Source organism: Centrocercus urophasianus, unplaced genomic scaffold, assembly GCF_019232065.1.
Source record: "Centrocercus urophasianus isolate 14NV4802_14NV808 unplaced genomic scaffold, USGS_Curo_1.0 seq_29, whole genome shotgun sequence".
Classification (NCBI taxonomy): domain Eukaryota; kingdom Metazoa; phylum Chordata; class Aves; order Galliformes; family Phasianidae; genus Centrocercus; species Centrocercus urophasianus.
In genome coordinates this window covers 5,822,177-5,847,134 of record NW_024884855.1, presented here as the reverse complement: position 1 = coordinate 5,847,134, position 24,958 = coordinate 5,822,177, and the positions used below count along the sequence as shown (strand labels likewise).

The window sequence follows — 24,958 nt, the reverse complement described above, 5'->3', positions numbered from 1 at the left end:
AATCACTCATATTTCTTGTGCTGGGAAATGCAAGCTTGACTACTCAGGAAGCTACAGGATGTTTTTAAGAAGAGGGATTAGGGGTGTCTAGTAATGATGTAATATATGCATAGTGTAAAATATTGTTCTTAAATATAATAGCAGAATATAAGGTAGTTTTGTATCTCTTTCTAATGTAGGCTAGTGTCTCCTTGAAGCGCCTTCGGGTGTTCCTGTCTCATGAAGAGTTAGATCCAGACAGCATAATCAGGGGTCCCGTTACAAATGGTGAGTTTCTTTTGCTACTGAAAAAGAACTTGTGCAAATTTCTGGTGGCTTTGCAGTGTCTCTTTTGTTTTCTGTAACAAATACATTGCACTTTGCTGGATTTCACCATTTTCAGACAGTAAGCAGAGAAGGGATGTTGTAAAAATGAAAGTTGTATTGAGTTTCTATCACTTTCTCAGGTGTTATTTCTCTCCCCAGCTTTTGTGCCCAAGATACAGAATGATTGCATCCAGACACAGTGATCACTTTAAAAGTGACTTGTTAGACAGTTCATTGGACAGGTGTACTCATTTGAAAGTTAAGAGGTTGATAATGGTCCCAGAACCAAGTGTTTTGGAGAAAAGGAATTGTAAATCACTCCAATGCCTTTAAAAGAGGATGCATAAGTCCCACTTCTGGCACGTGCCTCCACTTCATTCTGTACAAGAAGCATCACTGTGAGCTTTGCTGTATCTAGCATGTGTATTTGACTGCTCTGGTTATATACAGCTGTTCAGGAGGTAAATGAGCTTGAAGGGAGATTTACTGAGTAGCCATTGCCCTTCATCTTGCAAGCAAAGCTTGACTTAACTATATCAGTTATTCATAAATGGTTTTCTACTTCCTTTTTTCAAAGACAGTGAAATCTTTGTCGCTTCCTTTCATGTGGATAGCTGAGCTCTGTATCAATTCAGTCACTTGATTATCCTGTATAGATTCATCTACTTTGTTTCTTTGTTTTTTTTTCTTTCTTATTCCATCTTCCCTTGGGAATATCTCCTCCCCTTTCTCAGCTGATGACCGTGAATACTTCACTCACAAATCTTTAGTGGATTTTTAAAGCAATTTTGTCCATAACGGTTTGTAATTGTGTTCACTCAGATGTATATTTAGGCTAAGTATTTATTGTCTATTTGATTGTATTAGATGTAATGTATTTGCAGTTGTTACTGTGAAAACTGATAGGTACAACTACCAGGCAACATTTGGACCCTATGGACCTGATCTAAAGAGAAGGGAAGGAAAAAGAAAAATGTTTCTCAGAGGTGTTGTGGATGAGAAGTCAGTCTCAAAAAGGCCAGGCTGAACCTGTCTGAGCAAGCTGTTCTGGTGGAAGCAGTTGCTGCCCGTGGTACAGAGGTTTAAACTAGATGATCATTGAAGTTCCATCCAACCCAAATCATTCTGGGATTCTCGCAACACTGCTTTTGGTCAAAATTAGTTGGTATTTCATCTCTCCTGTTATTTTTGTGGTAACTTAGCCTTCCATGTGGAAGGATCGGTTCAGCTGATGTTTTTCCTTAAGGCTCAGCTCAGATTGAGGCTGCTAGCTTCTTGAACTGACTTTGCAGTGGGGTTGCTGGGTAAAGAGGGAGATGGTTGAATCTCTTACAGTTGATGTTCACCTACCTGGTTACTGAAGAAATGTAACTTCAGAACTTCTGACAAGGTTATGGTAATTATTCTTATGTTTATTATCCTGCTTTGAAAGGAACACGAGGTTTTGGTAGGCAATGGGTTTTTGTTCTGCTACAGTATAGCTACAGAAGTAGCTATATACATTTACTTTGGTGTGCTTAAATTTTCTTCTCTGGCTTAATCCAAAACATACAGTTTAGCTGCTTGCATTCACATTTGTGTAAAATCATATTTTCTGTTCATCAGCTGAAGGAAGCATTGTTGTAAAGAACGCAACATTTAGCTGGTCCAAAACAGATCCTCCTTCACTGAATAGGTAAGCATTGCTACCCTTTGTTCTACTTGGTTGTTTTTCTGCATCATAAATTACCTGTATTTAGATTAGAAAGTCTATATGAAAAAGATTTTGTTTCCTTAAAGTAACAGGAAAACAAATGAATGTTTATTTTTATTTACTATGTTTATTTTGTACATTTATTTTACGTATACTTATATAAATAAAAAAAAAGAGACAGTAGCAAAAGGTTTAATGGAAGGGGGAAGCCTCAGAGATGGTAAGCTCTTGCTACAGGCTGCAGGTGGGGATGAGCTCCATCTAGAGGATGCAGTTAGGTTGTTTCCTCATCCCATGTCCCTTATGTTTGCACTATGTGCCATGCCTTCCCTGTGCTCTGTATCCTTCCTTAATTTTGGCTGCTCTTTCTTGGATCTTAAATTGCATTGTCCTTTGGGACAAGGATGCTGTTTGAGGAGCAATGATTTGTATTACATTTCTGCTAACAGAACATTTAAGAGAAAAATTGGAAGTGTTTTTTTTCTTTTTTCTGGCTGATTACACGTGAAGATGCTATTTCCTATCTAAAAGAAAAGCTGTGTACTTTCTGAAAGAAAGGTTGTATTTTCAAATGGTTTAAGTTCTTGTGCTGTGTCAGAATGTATAGGCTGTTCAGTAGACTGTTTAACTACTGGGATATGCCAGCAAGTGAGGCTGAATTGCATGCACTTCATTTCAGCATTAACTTCACCGTTCCCGAAGGTTCCCTGATAGCTGTTGTTGGTCAAGTTGGCTGTGGAAAGTCTTCATTGCTGTCTGCATTACTGGGGGAGATGGACAAAAAGGAAGGCTACGTGGTTGTCAAGGTGCGTGATGTTCTGACAAATTGCTCAGCTATTTGTGGCTATTGCCTGAGTGATTCCAGATTTGCAAGTAAAACAAAGAAGACAGCCTTTCAAATGAGCACACATATGGCCCAATTTCCTGGCAAGCCATATTTAACACTCTGTTAAGGATTAACTTCTAAATTTGTCAATTTCAGGTTTAGCCAAATAGACAGAGTAGTGGAAGTCTCAAAGATAAATTCTGTTGAGTCTTGTTGGCAGCCAGGTATGGGGGAAAGAGCCCCTATTACATGTACTCCAGGATGAGGAGGAGCAACAGTAAGTCATACCTTCTTAGACATCAAAAAGTTGCAAGGGGAAAGGGTATGCCTGTCCCCCTACACAGAGATTCCCAAACATGGGAGAAGCTACAGTTTAATCTAAGAGCAAAACAAATCTGTTGCATTTGAAAAAAAAATAAAATAAAAAAATTTTGTGTTTGATCACCTCCAAAATTGTTCTGGAAAAACCAAAGAAAGAGCTGAGCAAATGATTATTAGTGCCAAGTGAAGGTAGAACTGTGCTTCAAAGTGAATTATTTTGTAGCAGCCAGGTCTTTTCCTTTGAAGTGACATTCTTACATAAGAGCAACTTCCCCTACTTTTAGCAGAAATCTCTTGGCAGGAATGCATTTGCTAAACACTCTTACATTCCCTATTAAACTGTTTTATGGTGAACATAATTTATGGCTAGATGAAAGAGCAAAGCTGTAATGACTTTTAACATCCAGTAATTGTGTAAATATTCTCTAAACAAATGTTTCTTCTGAGTTTATGTTAGGGAGTCATGTTTTGTTTGAAGTCTTTTATTTTCCACCAATGCACTTCGTTACATTCACTTGCAGAGAGGATTAAAAAAACCAGCATATTTTAGAAGGTGCTGCCCCAAGTGCACGCATTTGTCTGTGTCATTCCAAGGTGACCATAGGCAGTTTGTGAAATACAGAGCACTGCCAGCCTCACAAGGCCCTGCTGTGCTTTGACTTCGTGAGCACTCTTTTTGTCTTAACTACTGAATAAGGAACTTGAATTTTTTTGCAGGGCTCTATTGCTTATGTTCCTCAGCAAGCCTGGATCCAAAATGCAACTTTAGAAGATAATATTATCTTTGGAAGAGAGATGAATGAGAGCCGGTACAAGCGTGTTATTGAGGCTTGTGCACTTCTGCCTGATTTAGAGATTCTTCCTATGGGAGACAGAACAGAAATAGGAGAAAAGGTATTTAAATGCCCACTCTAAGGCTGCTATTACTTGTAGATAAGGCCATATGACTTCTACTTTGAGGTAAAGTTATACTGAGTTGAAAACATTCAGAGTAGAAATCCTCTAGAATAAGAGGCAAATTTGAACAGTATGTATTTCTTTAACACTCAAAGGGGGGAAATGTTTTCTCAATTACAAGTGCAAAAGCATCTTAAAAAAGCCTGTTTTTTAAAAACAGGTCTGAGGTGCCATGATCATAGAGCATAAACATTTGTTGCAATTGGAAGAAAAACTTCTAAATAACTTCAGGGGGGAGTGTGTGTAGGAGAATTTGTTCAGGTTTTCTTTTTGGCTTTTGGTTGCAAAAATATATGCAGTGTGATATTTAGAAACTTGCCTAAATGTTAGAGTGCTCTGGTTTACAAGCAGTACCAAGTGTTCCTTAAACACATGGCCAGCTGTGTGTGTAGGTAACCTGCTTGGCATTTGCTAAACTGATGCCCTCCAGAGGAGAGGAAGGGATATGCAGAGACATATGCTCTGCCTGATGGCTAGATTTAGATGGGGTATAGCTGCCAACTGTGAGCTTCTGGTCTGGATTCAGGTAAGTGTGCAGCTTTATTTTCCTTACAAGAAGTTTGGCTTGTCAGAAGGCCAACCAAACTGTAGGGTGTGCCTGCTCAGAGTTTGTTTATGAGATAGGGGGAGCATTGTAGAAATAAGGCTGAGAGGAAAATTAGCATCTGAATCCACGGCCTGTGTTTATTCCTTGCAAGATTAGTAAACAATACTTTTTTGTTTACCAGCTCCTTGTTGACAGATATAAGTTAATAGACTTCCTTCTAAGGGGATTTTGGCTGTAGTTGTTCATATTGTAGTAGTGAATAACTTGTAATAAGTATCTTGTTTATTCAGTGCTGAAACTTCTGTGGTTTACATAAATCTACTACGGCTTTTCGAGTTTACAAGCACTATGCTTCTTTCACTACTGCAAGGAATCAACTTTTAGATGTAAATAAAGGATATTTTCTTATTTTCTCCAGGGCGTGAATTTGTCTGGAGGACAGAAGCAGCGAGTTAGTCTTGCTCGAGCAGTCTACTGTAATGCAGATACCTATTTATTTGATGATCCTTTATCAGCTGTTGATGCTCACGTTGGGAAGCATATTTTTGAAAAAGTTATTGGACCAAAAGGAATCTTAAAAAATAAAGTATGTAATGATGTAATAACTTGTCTTTGGGGAGCAATTTGTTTTTCTTTGCTGAGTTCAAATGATTCCAAGTTGCACAAATTTCACCTTCAGACTTGTGTTTTAAACATGAAAAAAATAGAAGGATCCTTCTGAGATGCGTTTTTTTTTTTTTTTTTAGGAATCTTAAACTACTTAGTTTTTGTAATAAGAAATACTTTGGTTTCTCTAATTCAAAATTCTGGGAAGGAAAAGTCAAAAGACAAGGACAGTTGTTTTCTTTGAAATGTTGCATGCCTGTCCATAATTTTTACTGTATGATATGCAGAATTAAGGCTGTGAGAACAGAAGCTTAATAATCTAATTTGCTAGTTTGGGATGTTAGAATAATTTTTTTTTCTTTTTCTGTCTAGACACGGGTTTTAGTAACCCACGCGGTGAACTATCTGCCTCAAATGGATACAATTCTGGTAATGACTGATGGAGAAATTTCTGAGATGGGCTCCTATCAGGAGCTGCTGAAGCAAGATGGAGCTTTTGCGGAATTCCTTCGTACTTACGCTAATGCTGAACAAAACATGGAGAGCAGTGGTAAGCTTCCAAGTAAATCCTCTTTTCAATTGACTGATATGTGACATGCTAAGGGATTCCTGTTGAAGGAAGAATACTAGTTGTATTGGTTATAACTGCTATTTCTCTTGCTATAGCTGTAGGTAGAAACAGTTTTTGAGGGCACTGGAGATTGTGAGGTTAAACGCACATTATTTTTCTTAAAACTTAGCAAAATATGAAACAGTCCTGTAGTGGAGTAGCTGTCACTGAGATCAAAATTAAAATGGTTATGAGATCCAGTAAGAGTCAACTGGGGTTTTTACGTCTTTCCCTCTGCTTCTTTATGCAGATAGCTTCTTTGGAAAGCTGCATCTAAAATTAAACTACCACTTTGCATTAAAAAAGTACCTACGTTTGTCTTGCTTTTGGTAGTTGTTCCATTCTCTGGCTTTTAGTATGGCTGATTTGCTGATGATGCTGGTAGTCTGGCCAGTTGGGTTTGTGTGGATTCATGGCTGTGCTCTGGTCACACCTTTCCCTTCCGGACTGGGAACTGTAACTGCAAAACCTCTTGTTTTGGATGTTGTAAGTGGTTACTTTACAACTACCTGTCTTACCACTGTTTTCCCTGTATTTCTCATACAAACTGTTTACAGTAGCAGATACAGACTTTTGTTTTAAAGGGCTTGGAGCCAGGAGTTTTGCTGTTGGGTTTTCTGTTGTTGTTCCCAAGTGGCTTCTTCATAACTTCAGTTTGTCCTTGCAAAGCCTGGAGCTATTTTTAGTGTGTTTGTGGGGAGGAAAAGTAAAACTTAGAGAAGTACATTGTAAGGTTTAAATAAGTAGGTAGCTCTGAAAGTAGTGCTTCTTAATTAATCCATCTGTTGCGTGGAAACAACAAGAGATACGAAGAGCATATTAACATTATTTGATAGAGCACATTCTCAGCTACAAAATGCTAGTTTTCAACTTAGTCATCATCATTGTATCATTGTCATTAATGGTTCATCACTGGCAAAAATGTACAAGAACTGCGTGCTGTGCTTCTAAAAGTCTGTATGAGCAGAGGTGGCCCCCTTGTCACTGTTGCCACTGCTGAAATGCACTACTAGTGCCTCACTGTGCTACACCCACTGTTTGGACTCCATCAGTGTTCAGCAAGCGTCCATGAATGTCAGTGGGTGTCACCTTTTCCATGTGGAGGAATTCAATTCCATCCCTTTGCTTCATCCACCCTTCCATGTCAGATGCCGTTGTGTCAGAGTGCCCCTCTGCTGCTGTCACACAGCAACAACGTGTAATGGGATGTTGGTGGGAAGGTTCGACTTCTGCTGCCATCCCACAAACATCTACTTCTGATGTCATGGGCTGACATAATAAAACAGGAGGCATTGCTTCTGGAGCAACCCTCCTGATTTTTTTAACTGTTTGATTTATCTTTAATCTTGACTGCAGTGTCTGAAAGATAAAGTATACAGTACAGCACAAGTAACAATTCTAAATCTTTTCTACATTATCTGGACTTTACTTGAGGTGGGACAATATGGGTAGGCTGTCCCCCAACGTTCAGGTCTGTGACTCTGGTGCCGTTAAAACTGGAAGGTGTTTCAACTCAGATTTTGTGAGGATTGTCTGCACAACTTGGCTTTGGTGTGGGGAATAACGGGAGTAAAATTACTCTGAAAACTGTTGAGTCTGGATTGTTGAAGTTTTTGTTGTTGTTTTTTTTTCTTCTTATGTAATTCTGTGGACTTAATTCCCCAAATTCTGCTTCTTGTCCTGCAGAGTTGAAATTTGCTTTATGGAAAACATATGATGTTAGCAGTATTCACATCACCATCTTTGTAAAAACAAGTAATATTTTGTCCTTCCTTCTACAGCTGGGAAGCAACTTATTGAATCCTGAGTTTGAAGATAAGGTAGCTTACCAGCTCAGTGTCTGTGCATCATACACTGAGTAGTAGAGTGTATGTTTGATAATAAAAATACATGCTTCTGCTGTAGGGGCTGAGGTTTCATATCTACAAGAAAAAGCACGGTGCCTTCACAGTCACTGCTGTCTCTGAGCACAGAGTTGGGCTCAAGAGCACTGCATTTGATAGATAGGATGGCTTGTACAGTGCCCGTACAATGGAATGTACAATGGAATGGATGGGTGCTTTCCTCCTTTGGCTTCTGGAAAGTGAAGAGTTAAATAGTGAGATCTGTTGGTTCTGATCTAAATGTCCTTGTGGAATCTAGATGTGAGTGTTAGTTCAGGAAGCACCTGTCTGGGTCAGGAAGTAATCTGACTTCCTCTTAAATTCATTTACCTTTTAGCAAAATTCAGCTTTTCTGTTCTCTCTGGTAAGGTAAAATCCAGCTGTATTCTCCGCCTCAAATGGCCTAAGTAAATAACTGACTCAGTGTGAGGTACACAAGGTACCAAGATGCTTAGAATCTCATGGTTCTCACTAATCTAGCCATGCTGGGTGATCATAGAATCATTAAGGTTGGAAAAGACCACTGAAAGCATCTAGTCCAACTGTCAACCCATCACCTCTGCCCTCAAACCACGTCCCTCAGTGCTACATCTAAGCTCTTCTTGAATACCTCTAGGGACAGTGACTCTACCACCTCCCTGTGCAGCCTGTGCCAACGTATCACCACTCCTTCTGAAAGTAAATTTCCTGGTATCCAACCTGAACCTCCCCTGGTGCAACTTAAGGCCATTCCCTCTTGTTCTCCCAGTGTTACTTGGGAGAAGAGGCTGACCCCCAGCTCACCATAACCTCCTTTGAGGGAATGGTAGAGAGCTGTAAGGTCTCCCCTGAGCCTCTTCTCCAGACTGAATGATCCCAGGTCCTTCAGCTCCTCCCAGCAGGGCTGTACTCCAGTTCCTTCACAGCTTCATTGAACTTCTTGGAGGTGCACCTATGTGGTCAAAAGTTGTCACTCTTAAAACATGATGATACGCACCTTCATTGCTAAGAACAGGGAGTCTCTAAGCTTCTTAAATGATATCTCTTCCACGCCATTGAGGAAAACTCATATGGTAGTTGCTTGTATGTGATAGGATTTTTCTGTGGTAATTTGAGGTTGCCTTGAAGCTGCCTTTTTATTTCTGCTCCCCAGCCCTCATTAGTGTGTATGTAGAAGGAAATTTAGTGATCTGTTGCTTACAGCCATATGGTTTGGATTTTTTTTTTCCCCTTAAGGCTGCCTTTTTTGTTTTAATCCAAGGGCTGGGATTAAAAAGATCCGTTTCAATGAATTTGATTCTGCCTTGAGCGTTTGCTTGTATTTATGGTTTAGGTTGTGCTGCTTTAATGCCATCATGCTTGTGAAGGTTGAAAATGGTTGTGTTCTGGAAAAAGTTAATTATATATGCTTTTAGACTCAGATCCTTCGTTAGAAAGAACAATTCAACCTCTGGAAACAGGTAACTGCTTTTTTGCCTTGTGGCTTTTACTAGTGCTTGTGGTGGAGCAATACTAGTGACTACTTCACTGACAAAAGAGATCAAGTCATGGTTAGAAGAATTTAATGTACATAACAAGATATTTGCTTGGTTTGTACGTAACCTCTGCGTACGGTAATTCACACGCTGACTTGTAGATAACTAATTCACCAGCAGTGATTCTGTATCTCAAACATTTTCATAGGGAAGCTTTAAATAAACTTGAAAGGTGCATCTCCCACCCCTGATTTAGGAGTGTAACGAAAGAGGCATGAAGGTCTCTTTTGTTTTTGTGTATTTAATATTTTATATTCTGGTCTTACTATGACAATCTTCAGTACATTTCTCTCTCAAAAGGTGAATGCAGTTTATGTATGAAATCTTTGCAGCCTATAACAATGCATCAAATTAAGAGCTGTTAAAGAAGGCTGGTTTACTTTTGGTTTTCTTATGTTCATGTGGGTTTGGAGCTTCAGTGATGCTCTACAGCAATGTGGTGTTTTTCATATGGGACCCCTATAAAAGATAACACATCAAGTGCTTAAAATAACCAATAGTCTCAGATTTCTTTTAAAAAATGTGAACTGAATAATTGAAGCTTTCACTTTTGCCATTGTTTCTGCTCTTTTTTTTCTTCCTCCTTTTGGACCACACTGAACTGTTTAGCTTTGGGTTTTTAGAGTTTTGCAGAACAGTTTTAAGTTCAAGCAGCCCATCCTTAGGGTACTGATGATCTTATTTATGCATGTTTTGCTTTCTTATAAAAACATGAAGATTTCTCATGTTTTTATTTCAGATTCTAAAATCTACACTGTTCTGCAGATCTCTTTAATAGATGCAGTTGAGCTTTTTTTCTGTTTGCATAGACTCTTTAAAATGCAAAATATTTTGTAACAAATTCTGAATTAATTTTGAACTTAACTGTACTGAAGTCAACTGGCTTAACTGTATTGAAGACGTGGTTTGAGAAGCAGAAGATGGTTAGAGTGTTGATTTTTTTTCTTTTTTCTTTTTTTTTTTCCCCAGAGTGCAACTTGGTATTTTGTGCTTTAACAGCAAGTATGTTCTCACAATTATATTAAATTATTATTACTGACCTATAATTGTAGGAAAACAAAAAAATAAATCTTCTCTGTGTTGTCAACTAATCCTTTTGGGGTGGGACTAAACTGATATGTTCATCTGATCAATTATCTGTTAGCACATGCAAACACTTTGTGTTTTACTGTTTATTTGCATGCCAGGACTGCACCTAGCATTTATTACTGCGATTCAACCACTGTATCTCATCACTATCACTTTCATATTTTCTTTTTTGCTTCATATTTTTTTCTCCCTCAGATGCAAATAGTCCATCTGGAAAGGAAGGAAGGCCTGTAGAAAATGGAGTCCTTGTGAATGAAGCCCCTGGAAAGCTGATGCATCGGTTTGTTTTTTGCTTCTTCCTCTTTTTTCCCTTTTTTTTTTTCTTCCCAATTTCCTGTCCTTACAGTCAGCTGTGATAAGCAGTAACTTGGTATTTATGGCGTTTGTTGGAAGAAAATGTATTGTGCCAGGTGCAGAAGCCTGAAGGAGGCAAGTCTGGTGCTCCATGTCTTCAGGTACTCTAGAGGTGCTGTATTTTTGGAAGCTAAGTCTGATCACTCAACCAAAATTTGGTTGACTACCTAACCTGTTAGCTTGTATCTGAAGGTGGGTACTAGAGAACTGAATGCTCCCAGGGAGGGTTAGAAGTGCATTGTGCAGAGGGGAGAGGACCAATGGTAGTCACTTGGAAGGTGATGGCTGATTAGGAGATTGATTATTACAAGAGTAATGCAAATGAGTCACTTGTAGCTGTAGGCCCTTTGAGTCTTTCTGTGAAGTAAACACCTGGCCTGTATTTTCCAAGTAAAAAAAAAAAATAATGTATTTTTAAACAGGCAGCTCAGTAACTCCTCCACATACAGCAGAGAAACTGGGAAGTCACAGCACCAGAGCAGCACAGCAGAGCTACAGAAGCCTCTTGCAGAGAAGAATTCCTGGAAACTGACAGAGGCTGACACAGCAAAGACTGGGAGGGTAAGATCTCCTGCTCCCACTTTCTGTGCTCTATTTCAGTTTCAGAAAAATCAACATGACTTGGAAAAAATGGCTTCTAAACACACAGCTGGAGTAAGAAAGGGCTGAGTAGATTGCCTCCTGTTCCATAGAACTTCATTGAAGTATTACTGTGTCTTTTGTTCCTAGAGATGGACCCCACATTTGCTCGCAGAAAGGATGATAAGGCTGACCTCATCCAAACTTAAAGAAAAAGCTTGCAGCAGCTTGGTTTTTTACTGTTTTTTTTTTTTTTTTTTTTTTTGGAAAAGATTGCAGAGTTGTGACAAATTAAGTCACCTGGTGAAATCTGTCCTTCAGCATTGAATTTTAAGCCAGGTTTCCACAGTAGGCATAAGTATCTGATCCCAGGATACTCAGGTCTTTCTGAGAAACCTAAGAGTGAGGTTCCTGGGAGAATAGTAGTTGCACCTAGTGCTGTTGCTCCTGTCCTCTGTTTTATAATAAATAGATCATAGAATACAAAACTTGTGGAGCAAGGGTTTAATTAAATTATATTTATTGTATAATCTTGTGGTAAAAAGAAAGAGACAAAAACTGAAACTCCACAGTGAAGTTTTTGGCTCTGCCACTGATGGTGTTTTACATCTGACGGTGCTCTCCCCTTCTCTTGTAAGGCAATGGAAAGATGATGTTTGCCTGCCCTCATGGAGTATTGGGTTTGGCACAACTCCCTAGAATGTCTTACAGCTTGTGCTTCTGGGGAATGGCTTTGTGTGGTGGAATTGTCATGTTTTTATGGCTTGGTGAAGGAATATTAACTTCTATTTAAAGTTGAACTGTTGTCTTTGAAACAAAATGAAAACTTTTTTTTTTTCTTCTCCCTCTACAGGTGAAGGCAACAGTATACTGGGAATACATGAAAGCTATTGGACTCTATATCTCTTTTCTGAGCATTTTCCTCTTTATGTGTAACCATATAGCCTCCCTGGCTTCCAACTATTGGCTAAGTTTATGGACAGATGATCCTGTTGTCAATGGGACACAGCAGTACACTAATGTCAGGCTGGGAGTATATGGAGCACTGGGAATTTCTCAAGGTTTGCCTGATTTTTAAGCTTTTTAAGAGTAGCTCACTTAGAATGTTTCTGATGCTCTTGTTGACCTTGTATTCCCAAAACTGCAGCAGCAGTTTGCTGAGGACCAAGTGGGTTGTGGGTTGTTGGTTTTTTTTGGTCATATAAAGACAAAGGCACCATGGAGAGGCCAGCTCAGTGGGCTTTTTTGTGTCCTTTTTGTGGTCAAATTTTTTTTTAACATGAATTATAATACCCAAAGTAAGGTATGCAACAGCCCTCTTTACATAAAATGTCATAAAAATCCTAATAAAAATTCTATGCACCTTAAAATCAAGTGCTGTTTACTCAGGGAAGGTGCTCAAATATTACTGTTTTGGTAGTGGAGCAACAAGTTCTCCCATGAGAGTAAAGTGCTGTTTTCACTGAAAAAGCTTTTGAATAATCACCAAATCTAGCTGTAATGAACTCCAAGTCCCAGGATTATTGTACTGGAGCTGTCCCAATTCTAAGTGATGACAAAATGGAGGAAAGTTTTTTTGTGTGAGAGTTGAGAGCAGTTAAAAACCAAATCTTCTTTTCCAGGTATTGCTGTGTTTGGCTACTCAATGGCTGTGTCAATAGGAGGAATATTTGCTTCACAGCACCTGCACCTTGACCTGCTGCACAATGTCCTCAGGTCTCCAATGAGTTTCTTTGAACGTACACCCAGTGGAAATTTGGTGAACCGTTTCTCTAAGGAGATAGATACCATTGACTCTACCATTCCACCAATCATCAAGATGTTCATGGGCTCAACATTTAATGTGATTGGGGCTTGTATCATCATTTTGCTGGCCACCCCTATAGCTGCTGTCATTATTCCACCTCTGGGACTTGTCTACTTGCTTGTGCAGGTAGGAGGTGCTGGCCATTGTCAGCTGGACCAAAAATTACTTATCCGCTATGTAAGATAGTGGGCTAGGATGGATTTGAATGTTTACCTGGTGTCATTGTTAGCTGATGGTGCTTTGCATGATTTATGGGATTGGCTGACTTTACCAGATCATCTCCTTATGTTTTCAAGTGTAAAATGACTTCTGTGTGCAAAAGTTAATCCTAAGCAGCCATTACAAAAATGCCATCAAATTTTGTGGCAAACTGTGTAGCTTGCTGCTTAGATCCCATATATTTAAAATGTGTGGGCTTTTCTAAACTTTATTTCAAATGGACGAGTAGCTTTTAGAGGCTTGTGTATGCATTTCTGCTGACATGCCCATTTTATTAGAACATTGTTTATGGATAAAGAGAAACTATGACAGCATTTCACTCCTGTCTTGTTTAGGCAAGATATACTTGCTTCAGTTTGCTTTACTGTTAAGTATTTGGTAGAGCTAGTACACACAAAAGGAGCTGATTTCTCACTTTGGCTGTTGATTTAGTATATCTATAAAGCTTTGCTAGTAAGTCTTAAGGGCAATGATGCATGACTTAGAGGCTCAGAATTTTGTAATGTTGAAGTAAGTTTGCAGAGAAGAGTGAGTGGTAGTGGCTATTAGGTGAGATAGTTTGATTGGTATTTGTTTAAAGGTATATGTAGCAATTGTTTCAGGCTCAGAAGTTTTGGACAAGGCTTGTATTTCTCTGTGTAAGTTGAATGTTTGTTACTGACAGTCCAGAGGGCTGGGAGCTCTCATGTGATTCCCTTAGTTGTGTCAAGTACAATCTGGATGTAACCTCAATTTTCGTATTTTCAAATTTTCTGATTTGCAGAGATTTTATGTGGCCACTTCTCGCCAGCTCAAACGCCTTGAATCTGTTAGTCGCTCTCCTGTGTATTCTCACTTCAATGAGACCCTTCTGGGAGTCAGTGTAATTCGAGCCTTTGAAGAGCAGAAACGTTTTATAAAGCAGAATGACATGAAAGTGGATGGAAATCAGAAAGCTTATTATCCAAGCATTGTTGCAAACAGGTAATGGTGGGATTGTAACATTGAGAGATGTTTATGAAGAGAGAGGGTATGGTTTTGTTGCCTCTGTGCCTTGTCAATCACCTGTCAGTGTAAGTCAACCTTTGTGAATATACCTGTTTTTTAAACTTGTTTGATGGAATTAAGGTTATTAAGGTTAATTCTTGTTTATAGTTCCTGCCTTACACCTGGGTAGTATTTTTAAAAGTTGTGCTTCATCTGTTCCGATATAACCACATCTGCTTTCTGAACTTAAACAGGAATTAATGTCTCTGAATGGTTCGTTTAATTCTGTATGCCTTTTGCATGCTGCTGGAGCAGAACATCAGGTGCCTTACAGTGCCTGTGTCACTGGCAGTACTCAGATGCCATGTTACTAATCTTCTTAAAAACAAGATATGTGACAGAACAGTAGCTCACTGGATTTATAATTGTCTTTGGATGTTACTGGAAAGATGTGTGATGTCTTCCTGTGTTGCAGATGGTTGGCGGTACGTCTGGAGTTTGTGGGGAACTGTATTGTTCTCTTTGCAGCACTGTTTGCAGTGATTGCACGCAACAAGCTCAGTCCAGGACTGGTTGGTCTTTCAGTGTCCTACTCGCTGCAGGTAATTATACCTTAATTAAAATAAACAACCCTGGCTGCATCGGAAAGCTAAATCTTGTTCAGACTTCAGAGAGAAAGTAAGGTACATAGAATTTTTAAAAATTGTTTAGCGTAAACTGTTTTTTAAATTCTTTTCTTGCAGATTACAGCATACTTAAACTGGCTAGTTCGTATGACTTCTGATCTGGAAACCAACATTGTTGCTGTAGAAAGAGTCAAAGAATATGCTGAAATGGAGAAGGAGGTACAGTGAGTTTTTCACCACAGTTAACATTTGATGTTTCCCAGGACTTGCAGTTGTATCATTTGACATGGTTACATGCAGCTTAACTGGGTAGCTTGAACAAGACTGTAAGGGAGCTACAGTTACCTTAATGCTTTATTCCTTTTTGTCTAGAACATCTTCAGCTGTTACTGAAATGTTTCAATTGTACTCATTAGACAGGCTTGTGTATGTTACATAAACACCATCCCAATGAAGCGATCAACCCTGCATTATCTCTGGAGCAGTATTTGTTTGAGGGTGATGTCCTGAGGCAGGACTCCTGTGCTCTGGGTCACCTCCAGTTTTCACATTCACCATAACTCGCCTACAGTGGTTGAGACTGCAAGTCCTTGCCTCGCTTTGAGCTCCTCTATGGAAGACAGCAAAAATGGCAGTCTCCTGGGTGTCAGGACATTGATGCTCCATTTTGATGCTCTGTGAGTCCAAGTTGCCAGGTCTCATGTACCATGGTCAGCAGGAAAACTCTCTCGGTTGAGGTCATGTCCTGTTGAAAAGTGTCTTCCTTGTCAGACCTTTCAGTTCGCCCTCCCTCGTGCCTTTGGACCAGTGTTTTGGACTAAAGCTGCCACTTAGTTCTGTGTAGAAAGCAGCACTGTCTTCTGAGTTCTCACCCACAACTTGGTAAATGGGTTGCAGAGTGCAACTGGACATGTCCTCTGAACTGAGGAAGTTGATGTTGCTTAGTGCTCTCATTGCCCTGTAAGGACAGGATGTATCTTAGTGCTCCACAGAGAATACTTAGTGTACCACAGCATAGTTCCTGTGGGTGTTTCTGGAGTGTATGCACCAAAATTTATACCTTCCTATTTAGGAAACTTGCTGTTCTGCCTTGGGTTAACCAGAGAGTCTGTGCAAATGTGGTTTAGTTTTTAAGTGCTTCACAGTTTTTTTTTAATTTGCATGTTTCCATTTTTGCACTCAGGCAGATTGAAGAGGAGCTACCTTTGTGTTTTGATTGATATTGCCTGTGAAGTCATCACGTCTGTAGTTGTGTCCCTTTTGGCTACAGTGCACAGTTCCCCAGGCTCCTCTTTGGCTGCATACACCGTTTCGTCTGTCTTCAGGCATCTTTTTCCTTTTTTTTCCATTATCACCATCATTACAGTTCCTTTTGCAAGTTACACAGTAACAAGGATTTTTCTTAATTGCTTTTAAGTCCTCTAAGCCTGTGCCCAATTAAGAGAAGAGGTGATTAGAAATGCTTATGTGGTTGTTTCAGGCTGAGTGGAGCATTGAAGAAGCTGCCCCAGCAAATACCTGGCCTGAGGAGGGGAAGGTCGAGTTTCGAGGCTTTGGTTTACGTTACCGGGAGGACTTGGATTTGGTTCTGAAAAATATAAACATCACCATAAATGGGGGTGAGAAGGTAATGACTTTGAATTAATAGCAGACCATTATTGTATTGTAAATACGCACATGTAAGCCAAAGAGGGGCCTCGCTCCTTTCTGTGCTAATAGTCTTAGGTCCTTTAGAACAAGAAGTGCTTCTTTAGATCAGTCTTAATGTAACTGGCAGCTGCAGGGAGCTCTTGCCAGATTGTCTGGATTTGGCAAAATTCTGATGGAGATAGATTTGTGTGCCTATCTGCTGAATACTCTCGCATATGCCCACATACACCTCAGACCTGATTGTTTGTGGATTGTTTGATGTCTAATAATGTAGTGTGGCATGATAGCATGCAGCATACCTGAGAGACACATCTACTGTCAGGCCTCTTTCGTTGTGGTATCCAACTATGTGTTTACATTTTGATTTTTATTTTTCTTGTGAGTGCATGCTTTCTACATACAAATGTGGGCAGAATACTACAAGAGGGCTAAAAAGAGAATGCAGGTGGCGAGAGATACATCGTCAAAAAAATCACATTTTAATAAAAAGAGAAAAGAATCACTGAAGACTTCAGCCTGACTGGGAAGCAGAACATATAGTATGAAACTGAGTGCTTTTGCTATGAATTTGCTTTAAATTCAAAGAAGAGAAAATAAAGGCCAAATCAGAAATTTGACCGTGAAGCATGAGAGAAAAATAGAATGGTTAGGACATCTTCTACCTTCTCTTCCTGATTGCAGCTGCCTTTCTGTAAAATTGAATAATTCTGTGAGTGGATTGCAGACTTTTATTTCCATAGCCTGTGATTTATTTATTTTTGTTCCTGTTAGATTAGCTTCTGCTAGTTGCACTATTTTTGGGGATTGATAGCCCAAGAAATATAGCAAGCTTTCAACGAAGTTTACTTTGGATGGAGTCTTGGAAATGCTTTAACTCTGTCCTAGTGTAAGATCTTTCTGTATTTCTTTCTACCAGATAGGAATAGTTGGAAGAACAGGAGCTGGAAAATCCTCCCTTACTTTAGGCTTATTTCGGATCAACGAAGCAGCTGAAGGAGAAATTATTATTGATGGAATTAATATTGCAAAGATAGGGCTCCATGACTTGCGGTTCAAGATAACCATAATTCCTCAGGTAGGTATAAAATTCTGACGCTACCAGAGCTCATACTTGTAACAGTGTGCTTTCTGCAGTGGACTGGAGGGAATATACTTATTCCTTTTCTGATCTGTAGCTGTGAAATTGAGTCATTTTACTATGCTCTTTCATGCACTTAAAAACATTTTTTTACCCAGACTGTCTTTGGTTGCTTGTGCTGGGTAACACTGAGGAGCTTGGCTATGACTGAGTTGTGGGATGGAAGTAAAACCATGGTCTTTAGGCACTTGGGCATTGTCAGCACCCCATGCTAACGATGTAAACACAATAGACAGCTTAGCCTGAGTAGAAAGTCTCATCCCAGCTGAACAGCTGCTCGGGGTCCCATGGTAACCTACAAATTGTTTTTCTTTTGACCAGTAGGGGAGAAATAATGTCTTGAGTGTTGCCAGTTGTGGAGGGCCTGCTGGAGTTTATCTAAATTCAGTGTTGACTGATGCTAGTTCTGTACTTCTTAGAAATAGAATGAAGTTATTGTGTAGTCCAGTTATAAAGGCCTGGGATTTTGTGTTGCTATTTCAGGCTTTATGTGCACTGTTGGGCTTTTGACCTTGAAGCATCATGAGATATGCAGCACTCCTCACTCACAGAGGTCTGCATATAACCATCCAGTCTAGCCCAGTGCCTGAAAAAGTGAATCTAACTCCTTAATTCAGTAGATTGGCTTGCTTACAACTGCAGCTGTACAAGTTGTTTTCCTTTCACTATTTAAGAAAAAATTCTGGAGCACTGCTGTGTTCTGCATGGATTGTCAATTATGTCTTTCTATGAGTAGGATCCAGTATTATTTTCTGGTTCTCTGCGTATGAATCTTGATCCTTTTGACCAACACTCTGATGAAGACATTTGGAGATCTTTGGAATTAGCTCACTTGAAAAATTTTGTGTCATCCCTTCCTGATAAACTCCATCATGAATGTTCTGAAGGTGGAGAAAACCTCAGGTAAGCTTAAAAGAGAAAGTGGTGCTTGCCTTAAGAGTTAAGTATGAACTGAGAAGTGTTTGTGTGGTCTCTAATCTGCAGCTAGACTTCAGCTGTACTGCAGCTGCACTTACAGAACACTTAAAGCTCACTTTGAACAAAAGGTACCTGGAATCTAGCAATAGCAGTGTTGGTTGTTTTTTTGTGGGTGGTGGTTGTTGTTGGTAGTTGTTTATTTTAATTGTTAATGAGAATCTGGGGAGGAATTCTTAATGTGTGACCAGGCAGCCAACCAATTAGGTTTTATTGAACAGGCTTTAAACTCCGAAGTTTGGGAATTAAATTTAAGGAATACTCAGAACTCTGTGATATTTGACTTCCCAGCTTGCAGAGTCTTGGAAAGGATTTTGGTAGCAGCCTGCTATTTATAGTAGGTTCTCTGAACTAGTGATGGCTTGTGCTCAAGTGACGTGGCTTTTCTATGGGGAGTAGTTAGCTTGCTTTTAGCACTGTAACAGAGTTATGCATTCAGTCTGTAAAAACCATTTGAAGTCCAGTTTTTAACAATACACTCATTCTAGTGATCTAGACCATTTGTAATGTACTCTTACTACATTGCCTATACTTTATTATGAGAAGGATGTTGTGGTTAAGTTGCTGTTACATACTTCATAGTGAAGCAGTAAGACTGATGTTACCTGCTTTGCTGTGCTTTGGAAAAGAGCACTGAACTTACTGTGACTTTTTTGTGGCTGTTCTCTCTCCTTTCTCCCATCTGTGCAGTGTGGGACAGCGCCAGCTGGTGTGCCTGGCGCGAGCTCTGCTCAGGAAGTCCAAAATCCTGGTTCTAGATGAAGCCACAGCTGCTGTTGATCTTGAGACAGATAACCTCATACAGTCAACAATAAAATCTCAATTTGAAGAATGTACTGTTTTAACTATAGCACATCGTCTGAACACAATCATGGACTATACAAGGTAAAGTAATACTTTTTACTGTTTCTGTCCTGAGGAATGGTATGTGTGACGTACAGTGTGTTCTACTTTCACCTAGCACAGTGATGCTTATCTGTGTTGACCAGCATATTTTTAGCTCTCTCTCCACGTTGCTGCTGAAATCGTGGTATACATGGGTTGTCTGTATTCTGGCTTACAGACACTGTGCTTGGCTTGTGAAGCTCCTTGGTTTCCTCTGTCATGCTGCTGTTGACCCATTTGTGTAGGGGAAAGGAGGCAAGAAGGGCAACAGGAATCTATTCCTGGGTCTTGCCTTAATTTAGGCACAGATAGAAGAGGCATCAGAATTTTAGGGAGCGCATAACCTAAACTGGGCACAGACAGCATAAGGAATCAGAGGGAAAGTTGCTGCCTTTGTCTGAAGTTGATTTGATGTTTCTTTATCACTCGATTCTGCCTCTTTGACCTCCATCATCTTCAGCAACCTTGTGAAGATGTGGTTGAGCGTAGATTTTTCTCTCAAATTCAACTGTAAGCTCTCTTGTCCTTTTTATCACAATATGTCAGAGAGCAGAGTGATCTCTGATAAAATTGTTTGCTCTTGTACACCTTTGCACTGTCAATACTGAAAGATAAGAGAAAGCCATTACGTGTGCCACTGTCACCAGATTAACACCCAGTTTGGTTGTGGCAGCCAGTAACGCCATGCAGCAGCAGCACTTGCCTAAGGGCCTGGCCAGCATCTGCAGTGCCTGGCCCATTGGTGGAGGTAGGTGAAGGACACTTTGAACTGCACTGATTTTGAATGTACTGACTTGCTTTGTGAATTTCCTAGTTACAGTTGTATGTTTGCATTCCCTAAGCTGTATGTTCATGTTTATATTTTGTCAGCAGAAGCTGCATCGCAGCAGTTATGTGGTAGTGTTAGGGGAATATTAAAATCTCCTAAAATGTTTCAGTGGCTCTTAATTTGAGAGAGAGAGGGCTGCCACCTATTTTCTGGTTGGCTCGGAGCATGCTTGAAGTCTCATGTCTGCCTGCTATATAAGAAGTAGACCAGACATGTCTTCTGCAGTGAGGATGGAAGGATGGAGGTGAAAATGTCTCTTCGCTCATTCAGTCTGGACTGTCTTCCCTTGCATAGAGTAGCTATGTTACGGTTCATTTCTCTGTCTAGATATACTACATATTCACTGACATTTTGACCTTCTTGTGACTTTTTCTTGTTTCTTGTTTTACAGAGTTTTAGTCCTGGACAGAGGTGAAGTGGTGGAGTGTGATAGCCCAGACAATCTACTTCAGGCAAAAGGCCTTTTCTATAGCATGGCCAAAGACTCAGGATTGGCATAGGATTTGAATGGAGAAGGGGGAGGTGGTGCACTCAACCAAACGTAATTTCCCCTGAGCTGGTGTGAACTCGGTTACAGACCTAATGAAGTCAGCCACAGCACAGCAGTGGAAGTAACATGAAAATGCAATATTTTTTTCTTCTCCTGGTTATTGATTTTTAGCCAGCTTTAGGAGAAGCGTATAAACTCTGCGAAACACTTTGTAGTCTTTTAGTTCTTGCCTGACATCTGTCATTATATGCTCAAATGTAAGGTGGAGTGATTCATCAGAGAAATTCTTGAAAGCTTTTTCTTTTCATCTGCTCTTATGTCTTCAAACCCATTTTTGTTTTAAGTATTTTTGCAAATGCTAGTTATTTACTTTGCTGATTCCTCATTTGATGAGCCATCTATTGTGATATGCACTTGGAACATTTTGTGGCATATAGTCCTAGCGTCCAAAGATTTTCTTCTTGTGAAGTAATGCTCGTGCCAGGTTTTCTCATTATGGCATTTACTGTACATGGTTAATGCTTCTATGCATTCTCCTAAAGATTTTACATGTGTTTACGTTGTATAGCAGCAAGTTCACTATGTCAGTAGTGCTGGTGTGGAAAAAGCACCTCAACGTCAACTTCAGAGCAGTATTCAAGCATATTTGGAATGATGATCACTCCAAAAGCCAACTCTAGCATCAGTTGGTCTGTTGCAAAATACAGTACATGATTTTACACCCGGTTCACTCAGGAATTCTGACTTGGGTGGAGAATTCTGGTTATGCCTGTGGGGCTAGGCTGAGAAGTGAGGACTGACCTGAGCAGAGGTTGCAGGCTCAATGTAATGCTGTGTTACCCCTGGCTTTGGCAGTTTTGTGCTTTAATAGAAGTTCTGCTACATCAAGGACCGTTAGCCTTACGTTGAAGAAACTCGCCCTTCATGCTGCTCCTGTTGACTCTTAAATCTTCTGGGAGACTATTCTGTGACAGTAGTTAAAATCAACAACAACCAGCCAAAAAATACCCCAGCACCAAAAAAAACCAAAAGCAAAGAACTGTTTTTCTGTTTTTCAAGTTGTGTGTCAGAGCTCTAACAATTCGATTAGCAGTGGAGTCTGGTTTTTGAAGTCTTTGTTGAATGTTCAGTTTTCTGTGCAAAGAAAAAAGTTTTATTTCTCATATTTTAATTTGTCTCATTTTAGAGGAAAATGCTGGAAAAAGGCAAAGTAAGCCAGATGGATCCAAATATTCAGTACTCTGAGAATGTGGACTTCTGTGAATGTTGTTGACCTTAATACTAGGCAGTTGTCTTCTTTAGAGTAAAGCTATTTATTTTTTTGTAAATTATTATGACTCTCCAAAATTGAATAGACTGAAATTTTCTTTGGTATTTTTTGTAATTACTATTTGCATATTTACAAAGAACTTGCAGTAAAAAAAAAAATGTTTGAAAGATACCATGGTGTGTCGTTGCTTGCTTTGTTTTTGACTTTGGTTGTTTGTGGGGTTTGGTTTTGTTTCTTTTTTTTTTCCCTTGAAAACAGGAATTACTGGTACTGCAGAGACTGACTAGACTTGTTAGAACTCATGCTTGGAGGTCGTTAGGGTGGCTAAGAAACTTTCAGTAACACAGTTTGCTGTGCAGATGAGTAATAATGAGAGGTCAGTACAGGAAGTGCTGTAGAGAAGATTCTTTGTGTCTGTGTCCTTTGCCTGGGCGCACCACGTGTGTGCTGTTAACACCACAGTTTGCTGTTAACTTCCTCCAGCCTTGTGATGGAAGGGAAAACTGGAGCAGATGGGAACAGAGTGGTGTCTTTACTCTTCCTGAATAACTGAGATTTACAACCTTACTATCTGAGTAAGTCCTGTACAGTGGAACTGCACTCGGAATAGATGTCTCTTTGAAGTACAGAGATTGCAGAATTAAGTTTCTGCTATACTGTGTGCTCACAGTAGAATTGTGCATGTGAGAATGACTTAAACTGCATTTGCTGCGTCAGACTGGATGCAATAGAAAGTAATATTGGTTATTCTCAGCCCTGTTTATATGCTGTGCATGATTGTTGAGGGTGTACTGTGCTTCTCAAAGGCAGGCTGCATTTTGTGGATAACTTTTTATAAATAATGCAACAAGGGTCAGAATACTGGTTTTTGTGGGTCTTGTTCTTTTTCAATTAAGTAGTTGCTACTAAGTGTCACTGTTTTCCCAGTTTTACATATTTATACACTTGCAAGCACAAATGGTTCTGTCCCAGCTCTGGAGCACAGTCACTTTTGCTTGGTCAGAACACCCGCTGGTGCTTTGTGCTATTGTTCTATTGATTAATGATCCTGATTCCATGTAGTCCTCATAAAAATTATTAATATCTGAATGCAGCTTGAACGACATTGCATTATGCATGATGGGGATCCGTCTATATTAACCTTTACTGTGTGCAAAGATAACAAATGCAGTTTTCTTTCCACAGAATGTGTGTACATGAGTGTCGTGTAGTCTTCAGGGTGCCTTACGGTAGCAGTGCAGCTGAGAGAGATCTGCTTTCAGGCAGGAAGGAGAGGTCCATGTAGTGGCCTCTGCAGGCATTGCTTTTGGGAGCAATTGCAGAAAACGATAGAAGTTGCTGCAAGGTAAGATACAGTGTGTTTTCCTTAGTTAATCTGTTTTCATTGTTGTGCTTGTGTTTGCATCTAATGCTCTTCTAGTTCCTGGACGGTTTCAAGACCAGGGTTAAGTGAAATCTAGCATGGCAGCTTGTGACATTGTGCCACTGACCGAAGCCTTTCTGTGATCCAGTGCAAAAGAGTTTGATGCCATCCAGCAGCGATTCAGTGGTGTTACAGCTCAGGGCAATGAGCTCTAGAGGTTAGTAGAGAGAAAGGGGAAAAACAAAAGAAGAAAGGTCGCTATGAAATTCATGGATGTGGTGATGAATTCCAGCAGCTGAGCACAGTCATGTAGCAAACGTCTGTTTCATCTACTTACTTTGCCTTGATGGCCTTGATGTCGATGCGTGTGTTTTTATATTTCCCTTTGTGCTGTGAAGACTTAAGGGGGAGGGGTTACTAACTGCAGGGGAGCTGGTATTACAATGAACAGTTCTTGTGAAATATGTGAGGTGGGCACCCTCAGCCAGCTGCTGTAGAACAGGAATTCCCTGCCGTGTATTGCTGGGGAATGGACTGAGTTCATCCTGTCCTCATCCTCCAGGCCTCTTCCAGGTGAAGAGGGAATCATTTGCCATAGTTGGTCATCTTGTGATTCTATAGATAGGGGAACTTCCTCCTTGCTCCCTCCCCCCAGTCCCAACTTTGTTTTTCTTTCTGTAAAAGCAATGAAATTGATTTCATTCAGATCAGCAGAAAAACTGGAAATGTTATTTGGCTACATTACTGGCAGTTTATGTGTGTTCTGTGTAAAATCTGCCAAATACCTATCAGACCCAAAAATAAGTGGCCGAACTTAACACCCTTGCTCTTCTGTAGAGAAAGGCTGTTTGCTTTTCTGTTTCATTCCATGCTTTGCTCTATGGATCACTTCTACCAGGAATACAATTTACATCTAGAAGAGCTTGTTTTCTTTAAAGGGGGAAAAAAAAAAAAAAAGCCCTTTTCTGTGAGACTTGAATTCCTCATTTGTCACTTAGAATACCACGTGGACAAAAAACTGGGGATTCTTACTCATTTTAAATACAGATTGTTGGGGTTTTTTGGTCACATGTAGTTTGGGAATTCATTTTCTGTGCCGTTTCAGCACAGCTTTCTGTGTGAAAGCTGATGGTATTTTTGCTTTCTGCTGATAGCTAAACAGCACCTGCTCAAAGATTATCAAAGTATGTTTTGATTATTTTCTCCTTCTGTTGCCTTCTTTCTTCATTACCAACTTAGCATTGGAAAGCAAGCATTTAAAAAATGTTTCTACCATCACCACACATATTATAGTATGTTAAGATGTCTCCTTCAGAACTGCCCAGAACACCAGTGGTTCAACTTCGCCTTGACCCCAGTTGAACAAAACACCTACCTTACATTCTTACATCCCACTTAGAGCTTTAAATGTTTTTGCTTTGAGATCCACTGATAAATCTCTAGGGTTCTCATTAC

The 24,958-nt window shown here is 39.8% G+C and overlaps 1 protein-coding gene across 5 annotated transcripts in view; it reads left to right on the top strand.

Moving 5' to 3' along the window:
• The window catches only part of LOC122165110 (multidrug resistance-associated protein 1), a 47,648-nt gene extending 25,357 nt beyond the window's left edge, over nt 1-22,291 (top strand). For 3 of the 5 annotated variants that reach the window (XM_042827786.1, XM_042827787.1, XM_042827788.1), the window contains exons 14-32: nt 180-267; nt 1,912-1,981; nt 2,679-2,805; nt 3,864-4,040; nt 5,069-5,236; nt 5,629-5,806; nt 10,233-10,265; nt 10,548-10,632; nt 11,129-11,267; nt 12,139-12,346; nt 12,908-13,218; nt 14,075-14,274; nt 14,753-14,879; nt 15,021-15,122; nt 16,384-16,530; nt 17,470-17,628; nt 18,428-18,594; nt 19,357-19,551; nt 20,772-22,291. In XM_042827786.1, the coding sequence (XP_042683720.1) occupies nt 180-267; nt 1,912-1,981; nt 2,679-2,805; nt 3,864-4,040; nt 5,069-5,236; nt 5,629-5,806; nt 10,233-10,265; nt 10,548-10,632; nt 11,129-11,267; nt 12,139-12,346; nt 12,908-13,218; nt 14,075-14,274; nt 14,753-14,879; nt 15,021-15,122; nt 16,384-16,530; nt 17,470-17,628; nt 18,428-18,594; nt 19,357-19,551; nt 20,772-20,880 (2,790 nt within the window). In that variant the 3' untranslated portion in view covers nt 20,881-22,291. Of the gene's footprint in view, nt 1-179; nt 268-1,911; nt 1,982-2,678; nt 2,806-3,863; nt 4,041-5,068; nt 5,237-5,628; nt 5,807-8,485; nt 9,189-10,232; nt 10,266-10,547; nt 10,633-11,128; nt 11,268-12,138; nt 12,347-12,907; nt 13,219-14,074; nt 14,275-14,752; nt 14,880-15,020; nt 15,123-16,383; nt 16,531-17,469; nt 17,629-18,427; nt 18,595-19,356; nt 19,552-20,771 lie in introns of those variants that run through there. The other 2 variants (XM_042827789.1, XM_042827790.1) reach the window with 2 other exon arrangements.
• The last annotated feature ends 2,667 nt before the right edge of the window (nt 22,292-24,958 follow it).